Source organism: Microcaecilia unicolor, chromosome 1 (genome assembly GCF_901765095.1).
Source record: "Microcaecilia unicolor chromosome 1, aMicUni1.1, whole genome shotgun sequence".
NCBI classification, from domain to species: domain Eukaryota; kingdom Metazoa; phylum Chordata; class Amphibia; order Gymnophiona; family Siphonopidae; genus Microcaecilia; species Microcaecilia unicolor.
Window position 1 is genome coordinate 316,802,422 of NC_044031.1, and position 18,788 is coordinate 316,821,209.

The 18,788-nt window shown below is 44.3% G+C and overlaps 1 protein-coding gene across 1 annotated transcript in view; it reads right to left on the reverse strand.

The window, feature by feature from the left end:
• Positions 1 to 745: 745 nt before the first annotated feature.
• Positions 746 to 18,788, reverse strand: part of FAM217A (family with sequence similarity 217 member A) — a 250,436-nt gene continuing 232,393 nt past the window's right edge. The window contains exon 4 of the mRNA XM_030208680.1: positions 746 to 2,255. Within this exon, the coding sequence (XP_030064540.1) occupies positions 1,043 to 2,255 (1,213 nt within the window). The 3' untranslated portion in view covers positions 746 to 1,042. The remainder of the gene's footprint in view (positions 2,256 to 18,788) is intronic.

Sequence of the window (18,788 nt, forward strand, 5' to 3'; positions counted from 1 at the left end):
CTTAATTCAAGAGGAATTATGAGTAAAAGATTTAGGCAAGAGAGATTTTTATCACTTCCTGAAATTCCAATTGTATATTGTTTGAAAATAAGATTGATGTCAGGATGTTTCACTGTTCTGATGTGAATTTCAAAAAGGTAGGAACCAAAAAGCTAGAAGCAGTTTTGGGGCTATCTTTTGTCTGGGAGATGTTTGATTTCAGTTTACAGTAAGGTGAGTAGGGGGCAGAGTAATTTTTTAATTCCAAATTTATATATTTTAAGTGATGCAGAAGATTGGGTTGTGTTTTAATGTGTTCATTTGTAAATATACATGCCACATGTCTGATTGTATTTGGCTGAGTGCTTCTAATGATGTAATGGTATAAAAATGTAAATACATGATATTTTTAAAATCCAGTGCCTCCATAATAAGCACTTGCTACTGGAGAAGCCAATGATTAGAAGGCTAGGCTTTTGATTCATAGACAGGAGGCATTCCAACTTGGCTAGTTCCTTTCCTTGTCCATTTTTCATTTCTTTTCTTGTGCAAGATTTATGTTCTTACCTAAAACTCATGGCTCCAATATGTCATCCACCTTCCAATTCCGCATCTACTTTTGTGCCACAATAGAAAATGAGGCAATTTGTTGAGAGTGCCCTATATATGTGCATGTCTGTTTAAGAAAAATGCTTTATTAAACCTAGCTTAGACTGTAACATTTTATTTTCAGAAACATTTCAAAAATATTTGTTACATGTGAAAATCATCAAGATCTAAAAGATAAACAATCTGCCCTGGTTGGAATCATTTTGACTTACAAGGATTTTTTAAACAGATAACATTTTGCAGATAAAATAACTATAAATCAAAGTTCTGCATAGAAATGCCTCTAAGATTTGCTCATAAATCTGTTCATTAAAATAAAGCCTGTATTAAAATAATGTGTGCTTTTCCTAAAATGCCAATTTTGTTCAGTTTTATACAATACTTACAAGAAGCCACATCTAATAAGCATGAAATTAGTCTGTGGGAGAATTATAGTCTTACAAATTCCATAAGGTTAACAACCCTTGTCTGTCTGAGTGAGATCCTGTTTACTTGAACATGAAACAGCTAAGGAATTTTGTCTCTGTAACTGGAGTTTATTTGATGCTTTACTTTTGTTTGAGTTTGGTTTCTTTTTTCTCCCTGACACTTTATACTTGGAAGTACCTCTGAGTGCAAGGGAATAAGATGTCCCCATACTTGATGGCAGTTTCACTTTAGTCACTTCAACAAATGTTTGCGGTATTTGTGAAAGAGAATGGGTTGAGGCAGGCCTATGTAAAATTAATTGGTGTGAGTTTGAGTGCTCCAAGGTTCTAGAGGGTTTGCAGGCACTTCTAGCCCTCATAACAGGCTGGGTGGTTAAATCTCTTAAGGAAGATGTTCTGGAAGCCCACTTGCAATGACAAAACTGCTGGCAAGGACACTTGGAGCTATTTTGTTGATGTTTGTAACAATTGCTTGAATTTTCTTCATGGTATTGTCCTACACACGCTGGCTGAAGAGATGATATTTCACTTTGTCTTGAGTATTTCTGTTTATGAATAGCTTTAGGGGAACTAGATCTCAAGCCAGTAGCTGAAATGAGATGTGCCCGAGAAGCTTTTAACTTTTCTTTTTGTATGGTCAAGTATTGCATCTTTTCCATTTGTAACAGGCGACACAGTAACCTCCCAATACTGCTTTCTGGCGCTGCTCCTATTATCCCTTTCCATTTCTCACATTTTAATGATGCCAACTCAGGCAAATCTAGAACATTGAACGGTTCTGGGAGAACATCAGGGTAGGGAAATGTAGAACACTCTACTTCAGAGCAAGACTCTTCAATGTTTTCAACAACTTCTGGTCTCAAGCTCAAATCTAATGGTTTGGAATACGTGAGAAAGACATCCTCTTTTTCACCCTCTGACAAATCACTTTCATCTGATAAATAATTTTGAACAAGGTTGTTGTTCCAGTTCCAGTCTGTCATAAATAATGCTTCACCAATGTTATTTTCAATAACTGGATAGGAGCTTGAAGCTGTGGTGTCATTGTGCAGAGCAGCAGTAGCAGGGAAGACATCATATGACCAGTGGAGCTCTGATGGTAGCCTGTTAGGTTCTGGATAAAAAAGAGGTTCACTCTTCTTGATGTTGACATCTGAGAATACAGAATTCCAAACAAAAGTCCTAAGAGTTGTTTCTTTTGTTTTAATATCTGCTTCCATTTGATGTTTGTTTATATTTCTGGTAAAGAAAAAAGTATGAATAAAACTGGTTATTAAACAAAAACACGTATGTTTCTATAGTGGTAATTTTTACACAGTAATATGTAAGGAACAAGTACTCGTAGTAGCACAGTAAGAGACAGCATATAAAAACCAATCTGTTCAATTACTCTGGTTGTTCCCTCATCACTGTTCATAAGGGAAGATTCTGGTTGAGAGGTAGGCAAGCTTGACTATTTAAAGGTTGTAGCTCCCTATCCAGTTTCATTGCCTTCGCTTTTTGGTCCTGCAGCAGGTGTTCTCCATGGACAAGAGGATACCAGTTCTCACAGAGGGGCCATATTATCTGAGAAAGACCTCTCCTGTTAGAAATGTTTTGGAAGCGTTTAAAGCCCTACTGTGCAGAGGCGCATATTCCTGATTTGCACCATCACATGGGACCTTCCTTAGTTTTTATAAAAGGTAAAGTTGGAGACAACTCCAAGGGAAGGCGGGTGGATATGTAAGCCTTGTATCCTGTTGTCCAGAGAGAACGCCTACTACAGGTAAGTAGCTTGGCTTTCTCCAAAGACAAGGATGACATGCCTTCATAGAGGGGATTCTCAACCTACCTTCAACAGGAAAAAAATTAAAAAGGAAAAAAAAATTAAAAAGGAAAATTTTTTTTTTTAATGAAAGTCACTGCCAATGGGCAGACAGAGCAACTTCTGTTTTTTTGGTAGCATTAATCCTTTTCTGTTTTATTGATTTAAGGAAGCCTAGAAATCAAGAACATGGGACCTGAAGGGATAGAGTTGGATTCTAAGCTCCAACAAGGTTCTGGAGGACAGACTTGCCAAACCTACTGGTGTATTGGGAATGCCTTTCTAAGCAGTAAGATATGAATGTATGGACTGGTGTCCATGTCACAGCTCCACAAAACTCCTCAATAGAGGCCATCTTTAATAGGTTACTGTTACATTATGAGCCTTGACAAGACCCTCAAAGGTCAGACCTGCTTGGACATAAGCAAAGGAGATGCAGTCTGCTAGTTAATTGGATAGTATATGCTGGAGAACAATAATTCCAAGTTTATTGGTGTTGAAAAGAAACAAAATGCTGGCTGGATTCTTAAAGGCTTTAATCAGCTCCAGCCAGAAGGCTAAGGCTTATTTGCAATCTAAAGCATGTAGGACACATCTACCATTGTCACTGTGTGGCCTAGGAAAATATTAGAATGCTGATTGACTGGTTAAGGTGGAAATCTGATACCACCTTAGGAAGCAACTTTGGATGGGTGCACATAAAAACCTAATATTAAGTATGACTCCAGTTTTTTAACACTGAAAAATTCACATGTTCCCACATGATAAATATAAAATAGCAGACCTCCAGTCCCCTCTTTTATCCACTTCCTACTCCTCCCACTTGTCCAAATCATGGAGACTGCAGCAACAGTCAGTATAGGACTGTGTGTGCCAATGTGCACTAAAAAAAAAGGATCCTAGTACTCTGCATGGATTTCCAGTCTAATAGGAAACCCATAGCTGAGTAGGAGGCAGGGTCTGACTGCCACCAGGTCCCAATGGAGGTCCAGCGGGGAAGGTGGCATGTTTCTACAACCCCTCATACTAATGATGTGACCCCATCTAGGATCCCAACCCCCAGTTTAGGAACTAAAGAACTACAACCCGAAGCTCACTAGGTGCTGAAGTGACTACCACCAAAAATAAAAACTTCCAGGTCAGAGACTTCAGGTCACAGGAGTATAGCATCTCAAAGAGTGCTTTCATCAGCTGGTTTAAAACAAAGTTGATGTTCTATGACAAAGCTAGTGACTTTAGGAGGCTTTAGTAGAGCTAAGTCCTGCATAAAATTATTAAGAGATGGGTTTCACTTCTACATGGCACTGATAAGAGTCAGTTACACTAGGGTGTACTCAGTGAAGCTGGTTTTTAAATCTCACTCAGAGAATAGAAGGTATTCAAGCAGTTTGTATGTGGAAAAGGAAAAGAGTGTGTTGGGCTTTTACATTTGTCCAGAGGGCAACTGTCTTCCATGCACAAACATAAAAATGCCTGCTAGAGTCTCCCTTGGAAGTTTTAAGGACTTGCAATATGCTGCCAGGCAAATTTAGAATGGCCAAGGTTATTTTTTCAAACCCGAGCTGTGACCAGATGCTGTGGATGCAGCAATATCCCCGTTAGCCTTACTGACAACTCCTAAGGAAGAAGGAACCAGCCCTGTCTTGGATAATGGGGGTTATAAGAAACAAGGTTACTCAATCTTTGCTATGAGTGGGATGGGAGAATAAGTACACAGAACCCTCTCCCCCCCAAATTACAGGAGAAATGTATTCAAGGTTAGCCTGCTCTCAGTTGCAGAAGGAGATGGAATTCTCCTATTTTCTTTATGACCAGAAAATACTTGGAGCAAAATCTCTTCTTTCTCCTTGTGGAATAGATTCAAGTATATTGGCTTTTAAGAGGAAGACAGCTCTTTGCTAAGTATTTTCTGCTACTCAGAGTTTGACCTAGAGCAATGATTCCTATACCTGGTCCTGGAGGTACCCCAGTTAGTCAGGTTTTCAGGATATCCACGAGAAAAAGCTGCATGCACTGCCTCCAACTCTCTCTCTCAAGGATATTTATTGTATATATCCTGAAAACCTGACTGACGGGGTACCTCTAGGACCAGGTTTTGAAATCACTGATCTAGAGGGCTGTGAGAATCTGTAAGAGAACCTTATGAAACTGGGTATCCAAACTTTAATGTAATGTAGGGAAGAGAAACCCAGATTATAGCTACATGTTGTCATCATTGATATAAGCAGCAGTGGCCATGAAAGCAAATAGAGAATGGTAGGAATTATTAGAAAATTAATGGTGAATAATGAATTTAGCCAAGGGAAATCTTGCCTCACCAATCTGCTACATTTATTTGAAGGTGTGCATAAACATGTGGACAAAGGTGAGCCAGTTGATAATGTGTATTTGGATTTTCAGAAGGCATTTGACAAAGTACTTCATGAACAACTCCTGGGGAAATTAGAAAGCCATGGGATAAGGTCCTGGTTTTTGGAAACACAGTAAGGTTGAATGGTTAATATTCACAATGAAAAAGGGTAAACAGTGGGGTTCCCCAGGGATCTGTGCTGGGACCGCTACTTTTGAACATTTTTATAAATGATGTGGAAATGGGAATAATGAGTGGGGTGATTAAATTTGCTGATGACAGAAAGTTATTCAAAGTTGTTAAATCACAAGAGGGTTGTGAAAAATTGCAAGAGAACCTTGGAAGACTGGGCATCCAAATGACAGATGACATGTAATGTGAGCAAGTACAAAGTAATGCACATAGGGAAGAGGAAATCAAATAGCTATGTGATACAAGTTTCCGTAATAGGAGCCCAGGAAAAGGATTTAGGCATCGTCGATTATATGTTGAAACCATCTGCTCAGTGTGCAGCAGCGGCTAAGAAAGCAAATAGAATGTTAGGAATTATTAGGAAAGGAATGGAGAACAACACTGAGAATATTATAAATGCCTTTGTATCAACCATGGTGTGACTGCACCTTGAATATTGTGTTCAATTTTAGTCACCATATCTCAAAAAAGACGTGGAGGGGCATTTTCGATATGACATCTAAGTCGGACATTGGACGTTTTGCCCTAAACATCCCAAATCCAAATAGGAAATATGGCCATTTTCAAAACTTGCACGTCATTTCTTCTTTTTTTTTTTTTTTTGAAAATGGCCAAAAGCAAGGTATTTTCATGCTCTGTGAGTTTATCTTTTGGGGTCATTTTCGGAAAAAAAAAAGTCCGAGTGAAAAATGTGGAAAATCAAGCAATTGGGATGTAGGAGGAGCCAGTGTTCTTAGTAGACTGGCCACACAGACATCCCAGGAGAACAAGGCACTGCAGTGGATTTCATATAAAAGCTCTCAAGTACACATCTCACCATTACCTCCTTATACTGTATGCTGAGCCCTCCAAAACCCACCAACAACTTACTGTATGCAACTGTACACCACTACAAGTCCTCACAACGTGGGTGACGTTACCAATGGAGCCTGACGTGGGAAATGCCACTCCAATTTTAAGCTTTTAATTAGGCTCATCATGCATGCATGCCACTTTCTGCCTGCTGCTGTTGCATGGGACTGCTTTACTTCATTTTTAAACCTTAGAATATGACTCTGTGGAGCGGGTACGTGAAACTGAATCCTGCTATCCACAGAGATCACCTGCTACAGGAAAGTAACATGGTTTTCTCAGAGGACAAGCAGGAAGCAAGTTCACAAATTGCCTTCAATGGAAAAATAACTAATGATGCTGCAACAGGGACACATCTATATTGTTTTGCCTTTTTTTTTTTTTTTTTTGTTAAATAGCATTGAACTGAAAGACATCAACCTAGGGCTGGAGTCAGATTCTAATCCCCAAAGAGATTCTGGAGGACTGACTAGCCAAACCTACTGTCACATCAGGAGTCCTGTTCCAAACTGTTGTGGGATGTGAATGTATGAACAGATGTTCATGTCGCAGCTCTGCAAATCTCCATGGAGGCTGACCTCATAGGGCTACCGACACTGTCATAATGCATTTTCACCTTAGTGGGCATGAGACCTGGGAAAAAATAATGGCAGGACAATTGACTGGTTAAGATGGAACTCAGACACGCCCATTGGAAGGAACATTGGATGAGTATGCAGAATGACTCTCTTGTAAAATTTTATGTTAAGATGGATCAGTTACTAGAGCCTGGAGCTCACTACCTCTTGAGCTGAAGTGACTGCCCCCAAAAGCAAGACCTTCCAGCTCAGGTACTTCACGTGACAAGTGTTAAGTGGCTGAAAAGAAGCTTTTCATCAGTAGGGTTAATACAATGTCGAGGTCCCATGACACAGCAGGAGGCTTGATGAAGGCTTCAACAGAAGCAATCCCTGCATGAAGCAAACAACTAAAGACTACAACAGAGGAGGGTTCACCTTTATATGATAGTGATATGTGCCAACTGCAATGAGTTGTGCAGTTAATTTCAGTGTTAATGGCATACACCTCTCTCTCTAAAATCTGTTTTTTAAACCTGACAGATGTAGGTGTTCAAAAGGTTTTGTGTAGGACAGGGCAAAAGTTCTAGGGCCTTTCCATCACACCATACAACACACCTCATCCATTTAAAACTATATGACCTTCAGTGGAATTCCTCCTGGAAGCCAAAAGAACAAGACACTTGGGGCCCTGTTTACTAAGGTGTGCTAGCGTTGCTATTGTGTGCTGTGCAGAGCCCCATAGGAATATTATGGGCATCTGCATGGTTAGTGCATGCTAAAAACAATAATGCACCTCTAGCTGGCTTACTAAACAGGGCCCTTGATTTGGTTTAGTGACAACGGCAGATTTAGCAAATTTTAGTAAACGATAAACTTTGTTGGATTGCACCATCATTCCCTGAGCTTCCATGTTCAGTGCTGGAGAAAGCTCTAGTCCCATGGGAGTTCTTTTGGAAAATTCCAGAACAAGAGGGAACCAGATCTGTCCCTGCCAGTAAGGAACTACGAGAATCACAATCCCCTGACCTTTTATTCAGGAGAGGTAAGGGAGGATACCCAATCTGAGGCTAGTTTGCTGTGTGTCCTTTATCTTGGAGCAGAACTGAGAGGCTTTTCTGTGGTAGGTACAATGAACAGATCTATCAACAGGATTCCCCACTCTCAAAAAATCTTGAGAGCCACCTCTTTTGTTCAGGGACCGCTCATGCTGCAGTATTTTTATTTAATAGTGCTGGCATAGCTTTATGACTTATGAAGTTAAAACTCAGTTCTGTAACTGTCTGTCCCATTCTTGTTCCCACTTTTGTGGAATGAACTACATTTTTCTTCCCTCTTTCGCCAAAAAAACTAAAGTGAACAGAGCTCGGAGAGGAACACTTAGCACTTTATTGAGCTCTTAAGAGTATCCTGGGCTATACTCCATTAGGTACCATTTTTATTCTTTTGTGCAATTACTTCATCTTTTGTGAATGGATTTGTAAACATTTCACAATCATTTATACCTCCATTTCCTTCCTTCTCATCTGTAAATTCTGTGCAAAAGTATGTAATATCTGCTAGTCTCCAAGATCTACAGAAATTTTTAATAGCCTTCTGTGGATTGAACTATGTTCTCCTTTGTTTGGGTCTCCATAAGAATTTTTAGCCCACTTTTCCAAATAACTCGCAATGGAGGGAATTCAGTAAATGGTGCTCAAAATACCTCACCCCAAAAATAAAAAAGTGCCAAGTGTGATTCTATACAGGGTGCATGTACTTTTTATAATCATGCTCAGGTGTGGATCCATGGCTGTTGGGCATGGGACTTATGCCTGCTAAAAGAAGGTGTAAATGTCGGCGCCTAACAAGTGCACATGGTTCCTAATTCTATAATTCCACGTACCACTTTTGGAAGCAACTCTGGCATGCCCCTGGCCATACCCTCTTTTCAGATACATACTATAAAAGTTGTGCGTGGATCTTGTAGAATAGCACACAACATACATGTGCAACTGCAAATCAAAGCCAATTAACTACAATAATTGGTTGTTAGCAGCCAATTATTGCTAGTTAAGGGCTTGTTAAATTTAGCTGAGTGTGCAATTTTTGGCACAATACACAGAATCTGGGGGAAGGTGTCTTAGAGCATTATTAGCATTTCAAGTACAATAAATCCATGCCTCAAAGACCTAAGTGGATACCTGCAGCAACTGGTGATAAAACCAAGTTACTGTGTACCAAGGTTCTTAGTGGACAGCAATGGATGTGGGGTACTGGAAGCCAGTATGTGTAAGGAAATGAAGTCTACAATTTTTCTGTGATTAAGTTCACAGCTTTCCAAGGCTAGACTGTGGGTGTTTTCTACTGTACTTCTTTTTAATGTGTATGATATGGGATGACTGGAAGGAAAACAAGTGGTGGATATCGGAGGGGACAGGCCTTTCCCACTTTCCTGTCACCTGGAATAATGTGTCCCCTGGCAACCTCTCCTCTTCAAAACTGCAAGAAAAATTGTTAATTTAGCAGGAGATTGGATGACGGAGTAGCCTAAGGGTTAGAGTAGCAGGCAAAGAACCCACTGCAAATCCCCCTGCAGCTCCTTGTGATCTTGGTCAAGTCACTTAACCCTCTACTGCCTCAGGTACAAACTTAGATTGTAAGACCTCCAAAGACAGGAAAAAGCCTATTGCACTTGAAAGTACAATAAGAGATTTAGGCATCCAGTGTTATAGAATAGCATGCAGGCAGCTGCCAATTAATGTCAATAATTGATTGCTAACATTCAACTGGTGATTGTTAATGGCTTGTTAACCAATTGTGCACACACCTCAGGATTGTGTCCAAATTTGGGTGACCTTTATAGAATCTAGGGTTTGATTTTTTTTTTTTAAGCCAGCTTCCAAATGAACAAATGGGCCCTAGGGGAGATGGAAATGGATTCTAAACCTCAGATTCTGATGGACAGATTGGTCAAACCTAGTGCTGTATTAGGAATACCTCTGCAAACAATAATGAGATGTTATCAAAACTCTCCATGGAAGCCAACCTCAAAAACTGAGCTACTGACACAGGCATGGCCAGCACATTGTGAGCCTTAAACTGATCCTCAAGATGCAAGATGCAGTCTGTGCCACCTTGATGTATCTCATTATGTATAAACCTACATGTGAATAGCGTTTTCTGTACTGATTCTTCATCAGTTCTATTTTGCCCTCTGTTTCAGTAGTTGATACTTTGTCCCTAATATAAAAAGACATTTCTCCCCACCTCCTTTTCTCTATGCTCTGTCTTCTGATGAGATTACATCTTGAGACAATCTATTTCCCAATTTTGGTTTACATTATACTAGGATTCAGAAGTTAGAATTGCATCAATATGCATCTACCATGGTGACCCTCCAAGTCTCTGATTTTGTTAACCCGACCTAGAATTTGCACATCTGCCTCTCTACAATGACATTCCCAGCGATACATTCTACAGGTGGGAGTACCAGGTGTTACGATTGTCACTGTTTTCCATGTCTGTGCTCTCCTCGCCCTCTGGTGGCCAGAACCGGTGGCTGCTATAGACTGTTTTCTTGCTGTTTCCCAAGCATGTTTCAGGAGTCATTCCAGTCTGGTTCGGATCTTCCTGTCGGCCAGACTTACTTGGGTTGTTTGGAACTAAGCAGCACCCTTACCTGTGACCTCACTTGTAATTGCCTTTATTATGCACCTGGCCCTTTCAGTAGGGCCTTTGCAACACCAAAGGTCGAGGTTAGTTGGTGTGCTATTAGGAGCACTTTTACCTTGCTTTGTTTCCTGCCTGTATGCCTTGCCTTGTTTGGTTTGTATGCAGTTAAGCTCTTGTGCTTCCCTGCTTTACCCTTTTGGTGCTGATAGTAGCACTTCTGCCTTGCTTTGTATCCTGCTTTGGTTCTGACCCTGCTTGTATCTAGCTTCTGTTCCCTTCCTACTCACCTAAGGTTTAGGTTAGCTGGTATGCTGTGTAGCACGTCTGCCTTGCTTTGTTTCTTGCCTGTATGCCTTGCCTTGTTCTTGTTTAGTCTGTGTGCAGTTAAGCTCTTTAGCACTACTGCTTTTATCCTTCTTTGTGGCTGCCTTCAGCCATTGCTCTTTTGCTTGTCTGTGTATCCTTCTTTGTGGCTGCCTGTCAGCCTTCAGCCATTGCTCTTTTGCTTGTCTGTATATCCTTCTCTGTGACTGCCTGTCAGCCTTCAGCCATTGCTTTATTGTTTGTCGGTGTGGCCTAGCTTTGTATCCTGCCTAGGCTGCCCTGTTCTTTTCTCCTGACCTTCAGTCCCTGTTCAGTCAAGCTTGTTTCAGTATCCTATACCCTGTGTGAGTATCCTGAGTCCTGTATCCTGAATCCTGTTTTAGTCAAGCTTGTTTAGTATTCAGTGTCCGCTTCGAGAATCCTGTTGTTCCAGTCAGTCCGGTCCAGTATTTCTTGTCTACCAGCTCCGTCCTGTAAGTCTTGCACCTAGGGGCTCAACCTCTGGGAAACGGTGGTCAGGGCAGGTGAAGTCCGGTTACTCCAGACCTGCTATTCCAGCCAAGTCCGTTCCAGGTTCTAGCTCCATCCTTGCTTGTTTGTCCAGTCCTGGTTGGGGGATTTTGTCTGCTGCTGCCGTTCCTCGACAGCAGCCCAAGGGCTCACGTTGTTCCAGTGTCTGAGAGCCTAAAACCGTGACACCAGGTATGTGATTATTTATGTTTTTATTGAACAATGGAGTTTCACTCTTTTGCAGATTGAGAGTCTCTAACGAGTCTTGATGTACAATGATGGTCAATGGCAGATGGTTGTGCATATGAAATTATTACATCATCTTTTCTTGATTGGCATTGGTTTTAAAGCTTATACAAGGCTATGTGAATAGGTTTAGGGCAGGGGTGTCCAAACTCGGCCCTCAGAAAGTTGGGTTTTCAGGATTTGCCCAATGAATATGCATGAGATCTATTTGCATACAATGGAGGCAGTGCATTGGGGAAATCCTGAAAACCTGATTAGCTTGTGACCCTGGAAGACCAAGGTTGGACAAGCCTGGTTTAAGGGGCTCATTTACAATACATAAAAACAGCCAAAAAACATCATAAGGTAGCAGGAAAAGCGAAGATACTTACCTGTAGCAGGTATTCTCCGAGGACAGCAGACTGATTGTTCTCACATGTGGGTCGGCGTCCACGGCGGCCCCAGGAACGAAGATTTTCTAGCAAAATCTTCAAAACCTTTGCGACAGCCAGTAGAGCGCGGAATGAACGCACCGCACATGCACGGCCATCTTCCCGCCCACGCGCGTCCGTTTGCGCCTCAGTTAAATGAAAAGCAAATAAAGCAGAACACAACAACTCCAAAGGGGAGGTGGGCAGGTTGGTGAGAACAATCAGCCTGCTGTCCTTGGAGAATACTTGCTACAGGTAAGTATCTTTGCTTTCTCAGAGGACAAGCAGGCTGCTTGTGCTCACATGTGGAGTATCCCTAGCTCCCAGGCTCACTCAAAACAACAAAGAAAGGTCAATTGGGCCTCGCAACAGCGAGGATATAACAGAGATTGACCTACGAAGAACAACTAATTGAGAGTGCAGCCTGGAACAGAACAAAAATTGGCCGGGGGGGGGGGGAGTTGGATTCTAGACCCCAAACAGATTCTGCAGCACCGACTGCCCGAACCGACTGTCGCGACGGGTATCCTGCTGAAGGCAGTAATGAGATGTGAATGTGTGGACTGATGACCACATCGCAGCCTTGCAAATCTCTTCAATAGTAGCTGACTTCAAGTGAGCCACCGACGCTGCCATGGCTCTAACACTATGAGCCGTGACATGACCCTCAAGAGTCAGCCCAGCTTGGGCATAAGTGAAGGATATGCAATCTGCTAGCCAATTTGAAACGGTGCGTTTCCCGACAGCGACTCCCTTCCTGTTGGGATCAAAAGAAACATATATTTGGGCGGACTGTCTAAAGGGGCTTGTCCGCTCCACATAGAAGGCCAATGCTCTCTTGCAGTCCAATGTATGCAACTGACATTCAGCAGGGCGGGTATGAGGACGGGGAAAAATGTTGGCAAGACAATTGACTGGTTCAGATGGAACTCCGACACCACCTTCGGCAAAAACTTAGGGTGCGTGCGGAGGACTACTCTGTTATGATGAAATTTAGTATAAGGAGCATGGGCTACCAAGGCTTGGAGCTCACTGACTCTACGAGCTGAAGTAACCACCACCAAGAAAATGACCTTCCAGGTCAAGTACTTCAGATGGCAGGAATTCAGTGGCTCAAGAAGGAGGTTTAATCAGCTGGGTGAGGATGACGTTGAGATCCCATGACACTGGTGGAGGTTTGACTGGGGGCTTTGACAAAAGCAAACCTCTCATGAGGCGAACGACTAAAGGCTGTCCAGAGATAGGCTTACCCTCTACACGATAATGGAAAGCACTAATTGCACTAAGATGAACCCTCACTGAGTTGGTCTTGAGACCAGACTCTGACAAGTGCAGAAGGTATTCAAGCAGGGTGTGTGTAGGACGAGCGAGGATCTAGGGCCTTGCTGTCACAACAGACGGCAAACCTCCTTCACTTAAGAGTAATACTTCTTTGTGGAATCTTTTCTGGAAGCAAGACACCCTCAGAAAGACCCAAGGAAGCGAAGTCTACACTCTCAACATCCAGGCCGTGAGAGCCAGAGACCGGAGGCTGGGATGCAGAAGCACCCCTTCGTTCTGAGGGTTGGAAAACACTCCAATCTCCACGGCTCTTCGGAGGACAACTCCAGAAGAAGAGGGAACCAAATCTGACGCAGCCAAAAGGGCGCAATCAGAATCATGGTTCCGCGGTCTTGAGTTTCAGCAAAGTCTTCCCCACCAAAGGTATGGGAGGATATGCGTACAGAAGGCCCTTCCCCCAATGAAGGAGAAAGGCATCTGACGCTAGCCTGTCGTAGGCCTGAAGTCTGGAACAGAACTGAGGGAGCTTGTGAACAACTCTGCAGTTGAGTGACCACTCGTGAGGTTGCATTATCCTGCTCAACCTGTCAGCCAGACTGTTTACGCCTGCCAGATACGTGGCCTGGAGAAACATGCAATGACAGCAAGCCCAGTGCCACATCTGGATGGCCTCCCGACACAGGGGGTGAGATCCGGTGCCCCCCTGCTTGTTGACGTAATACATAGCAACCTGGTTGACTGTCTGAAATTGAATAATTTGATTGGACAGCCAATCTCTGAAAGCCTTCAGAGCGTTCCAGATCGCTTGCAGCTCCAGTAGATTGATCTGAAGACCTGATTCCTGGAGGGACCAAGCTCCCCACCCCAGGAGAGATGCATCCGTGCTCAGCTGAGGCTGAGAAATCTGGAAGGGACATCCAAGGGTCAAATTGGACCGAATTGTCCACCACTGAAGGGAATTGTGAAAATCGATGGATAGCTGGATCACATCCTCTAGATTCCCTGCAGCTTGATACCACTGGGAAGCTAGGGTCCACTGAGCAGATCTCATGTGCAGGCGTGCCATGGGAGTCACATAAACTGTGGAGGCCATATGGCCTAGGAGTCTCAACATCTGCCGAGCCGTGATCTGCTGAGATGCTCTGGCCATGGAAACAAGAGACAGAAGGTTGTCTGCTCTTGTCTCGGGAAGATAGGCCCGAGCCGTCTGAGAGTCCAGCAGAGCTCCTATGAATTCCAGTTGTTGAAATGGAAGAGGGTGGGACTTTGGGTAATTGATGACAAACCCTAGTAGCTCCAAGAGTTGAATAGTCATTTGCATGGACTGTAGAGCTCCTGCCTCTGAGGTGTTCTTCACCAGCCAATCGTCGAGATAAGGGAACACATGCACTCCCAGTCTGCCTAGTGACGCTGCAACCACCACCAGGCATTTTGTAAACACCCTGGGCACGGAGGCAAGTCCAAAAGGCAGCACACAATACTGAAAGTGCTGTGTTCCCAAACGGAATCGAAGATACATCCTGTGAGCTGGAAGTATCAGAATGTGAGTATAAGCATCCTTTAAGTCCAGAGAGCATAGCCAATCGTTTTTCTGAATCATGGGAAGACGGGTGCCCAGGGAAACCATACTGAACTTTTATCTGACCAGATATTTCTTCAGGGCCCTTAGGTCTTGAATGGGACGCATCCCCCCTGTTTTCTTTTGTACAAGGAGTACCTGGAGTAGAATCCCAGTCCTTCTTGCCCTGGTGGAACGGGCTCGACTGCATTGGCGCTGAGAAAGGCGGAGAGTTCCTCTGCAAGTACCTGCCCGTGCTGGAAGCTGAAAGACTGAGCTCCTGGTGGACAATTTGGAGGTCTGGAGATCAAATTGAGGGCGTACCCCAACCGGACTATTTGAAGAACCCACCGGTTGGAGGTTATGAGAGGCCACCTTTGGTGAAAAAATGTTAACCTCCCTCCAACCGGTAGATCGTCTGGCACATGTAAGTTTATGGCGGCTATGCACAACTGGAGCCAGTCAAAAGCCCGTCCCTTGCTTTTGCTGGGGAGTTGCAGGGGCCTGTCTGGGCGCACACTCTTGACGTGAATGAGTGCACTGGGGATGAGACTGAGAAGGCTGTCGGGAAGGTGGATTGTACCTATGCTTATTGTAAGCATAGGGAGCATTCCTCCTTCCCCTGAAAAATCGTCTACCTGTTGAGGCAGATGCTGAAGGCACCTGGTGGGAGAGTTTGTCGAGGGCGGTTTCCTGCTGGTGGAGCTGCTCTACCACCTGCTCGACCGTCTCATCTAAAATATTATCCCCCTGGCAAGGAACATCCGCAAGCCGCTGCTGGGTCCGATTGTCCAGGTCAGAGGCACACAGCCATGAGAGTCTGCGCATCACTATACCTTGGTCCCTCCAGGAATCAGGCTTTTGTGTGGGGAAATCTTGCCTGACCAATTTACTTCAATTCTTTGAAGGAGTAAACAAACATGTGGACAAAGGGGAACCGGTTGATATTGTGTATCTGGATTTTCAAAAGGCGTTTGACAAGGTACCTCATGAAAGGCTACAGAGGAAATTGGAGGGTCATGGGATAGGAGGAAATGTCCTATTGTGGACTAAAAACTGGTTGAAGGATAAGAAACAGAGAGTGGGGTTAAATGGGCAGTATTCACAATGGAGAAGGGTAGTTAGTGGGGTTCCTCAGGGGTCTGTGCTAGGACCACTGCTTTTTAATATATTTATAAATGATTTAGAGATGGGAGTAACTAGCGAGGTAATTACATTTGCTGATGACACAAAGTTATTCAAAGTTATTAAATCGCGACAGGATGGTGAAAAATTACAAGAGGACCTTACGAGACTGGGAAACTGGGCAGCTAAATAGCAGATGACGTTTAATGTGAGCAAGTGCAAGGTGATGCATTTGGGAAAAAAGAACTCGAATTATAGCTACGTCATGCAAGGTTCCACATTAGGAGTTACGGACCAAGAAAGGGATCTGGGTGTCGTTGTCGATAATACACTGAAACCTTCTGCTCAGTGTGCTGCTGCGGCTAGGAAAGTGAATAGAATGTTGGGTACTATTAGAAAAGGTGTGAGGATGTTATAATGCCGTTGTATCGCTCCATGGTGCGACCGCACCTTGAGTATTGTGTTAAATTCTGGTCGCCACATCTCAAGAAAGATATAGTAGAATTGGAAAAGGTGCAGCGAAGGGCGACTAAAATGATAGCGGGGATGGGACGACTTCCCTATGAAGAAAGATTAAGGAGGCTAGGGCTATTCAGCTTGGAGAAGAGACGGCTGAGGGGAGACATGATAGAGGTACATAAAATAATGAGTAGAGTGGAACAGGTGGATGTGAAGCGTCTGTTCACGCTTTCCGAAAATACTAGGACTAGGGGGCATGCGATTAAACTACAGTGTAGTAAATTTAAAACAAATCGGAGAAAATTTTTCTTCACCCAACGTATAATTAAACTCTGGAATTCGTTGCCCGAGAAAGTGATGAAGGCGGTTAGCTTAGCAGAGTTTTAAAAGGGATTGGACGGTTTCCTAAAGGACAAGTCCTTAAACCGCTACTAAATGGACTTGGGAAAAATCCACAATTCCAGGAATAACATGTATAGAATGTTTGTATGTTTGGGAAGTTTGCCAGGTGCCCTTGGCATGGATTGGCCGCTGTCGTGGACAGGATGCTGGGCTCGATGGACCCTTGGTCTTTTCCCAGTATGGCATTACTTATGTACTTATGAGCAGCGGACCTGGATGCAACATCAAAAGTGTCATAAGCACCCCTGGACAGGAATTTACGACACGCCTTCAGCTGACTGACCACCTCCTGTAAAGGCCTGGTGTGCTCCACAGGGAGCTTGTCCACCAAGTCCGCCAGTTGCTTAACATTGTTCCGCATGTTGACGCTCGTGTAGAGCTGGTAGGACTGAATTTTGGACATGAGCATAGAGGACTGGTAGGCCTTCCTCCCAAAAGAGTCTAAAGTCCTAGCTTCTCGCCCCAGGGGCGCCAAGGCGAAATCTCTAGTACTTCGGGCTCTCTTGAGAGTAGAATCCACAACTGCAGAGTCGTGAGGTAACTGCGACCTCATCGACACAGGTTCCCCATGGATCCGATATTGGGACAATGCTTTCTTGGGGATGGTGGGATTAGACAAAGGTTTCATCCAGTTCCTCAGCAATGTCTCCTTGAGGACATTATGCAGAGGGGCAGTGGATGACTCTTTAGGTGGCGAAGGATAGTCCAGGACCTCGAGCATCTCAGTCCTGGGCTCATCCTCATTTACCACAGGGAAGGGAATGCCCACAGACATTTCCCGGACAAAGAAAGAGAAGGACAGACTCTCCGGTGGAGAAAGCTTCCTCTCAGGGGAAGGAGTGGGATCAGAAGGAAGAGAAATATCTGGGGTCTTCCCCTTCATCCCAGGAGCATCCCCCTCGGTATCGGACAAGAGTTCATGAACTACATTCCGAAACCGGACCTGTCTCGACGCCGAGGAACGATGTCCTCGATGGCGATGTCGAGAGGTCGACTCCCATGCTGGTGGCGACGAAGCTCCCTCCATCGATGGGAAGTCGACCTGGGTGGCAGCCGAGGCTGATGCCACAAGTGGTACTGGTGTCGGAGACCTCACCACAGGCACTGAGCCAGTTGCCACTTCCATTGTCGGTACCAGAGGTGCAAGCACCCCCCGGTACCAGAACAGAGCGCTGCAGCAGCCCTTCCAGAAGGCCTGGAAGAATGGCTCAGATGCTCTCCTCCAGAGTCGCTGTCGAGGAAGGCTGGGAGGCCGGTGCAGGAGTTTAAGTCAGAAGCTGCGAAGGCCTGGGTAGCGGTACTGGCTGTCCAGAGATCAACGCACCGACACCTCTTGTATGGAGGGGGAGCGCACCTCCCGGCGTCGACGCTTTCCGGATGCCGAATCCCTCGACACCCCAGAGCTCCCGGTACCGTGCCTCAAAGGAGACTGGTGCCGATGCTTCTTAGCCTTCACTCGAAACACATCGCCGGTACTCCTTGGTACCGACAAGAAGGACGTGGAATCCTTGGTTGGTCCCGGTGGGTCTTCGAGACGGGTGGAGACCCACTCAACGGCTCACTGCTCCCAGCTAAAGGTGAAGTCCAGACAGCCATTACCTGCGCTCCCGATGTCATCTCCCATGCCGATGCCGAAGAATCAGTCGGAGCTCCAAAAAGATGGTCCCGAGGAGCTCTTCTCAACGCCTGTGTCCGCTTTTTTAAACTCAGACACAACTTACAAGCGTCTGGGCGATGGTCGGGCCCAAGGCACTGAACACACTAGGAGTGTGGATCAGTGCTTGAGATAGACCGCTGGCACCGAGCACATTTCTTGAAGCTGCTGGGAGGCTTCGATGACATCAATGGAAAAACTGCGGTGGCGAAATCAAATGGCTCGATCGTGCCAACAAAGGGCACAAAAAGGGAGAACCACGGACGGGCTACCAAAAAGGCTGCAACGGAAATTGAAAGAAAAAAAGAGTTTTGTTTTTTTTTTAAACTGGAAACAAAAGACAAGGAAAAAGGCAACCTAAAACAAAAAGAAAGCGCTAAACGCGAAGAAAGGG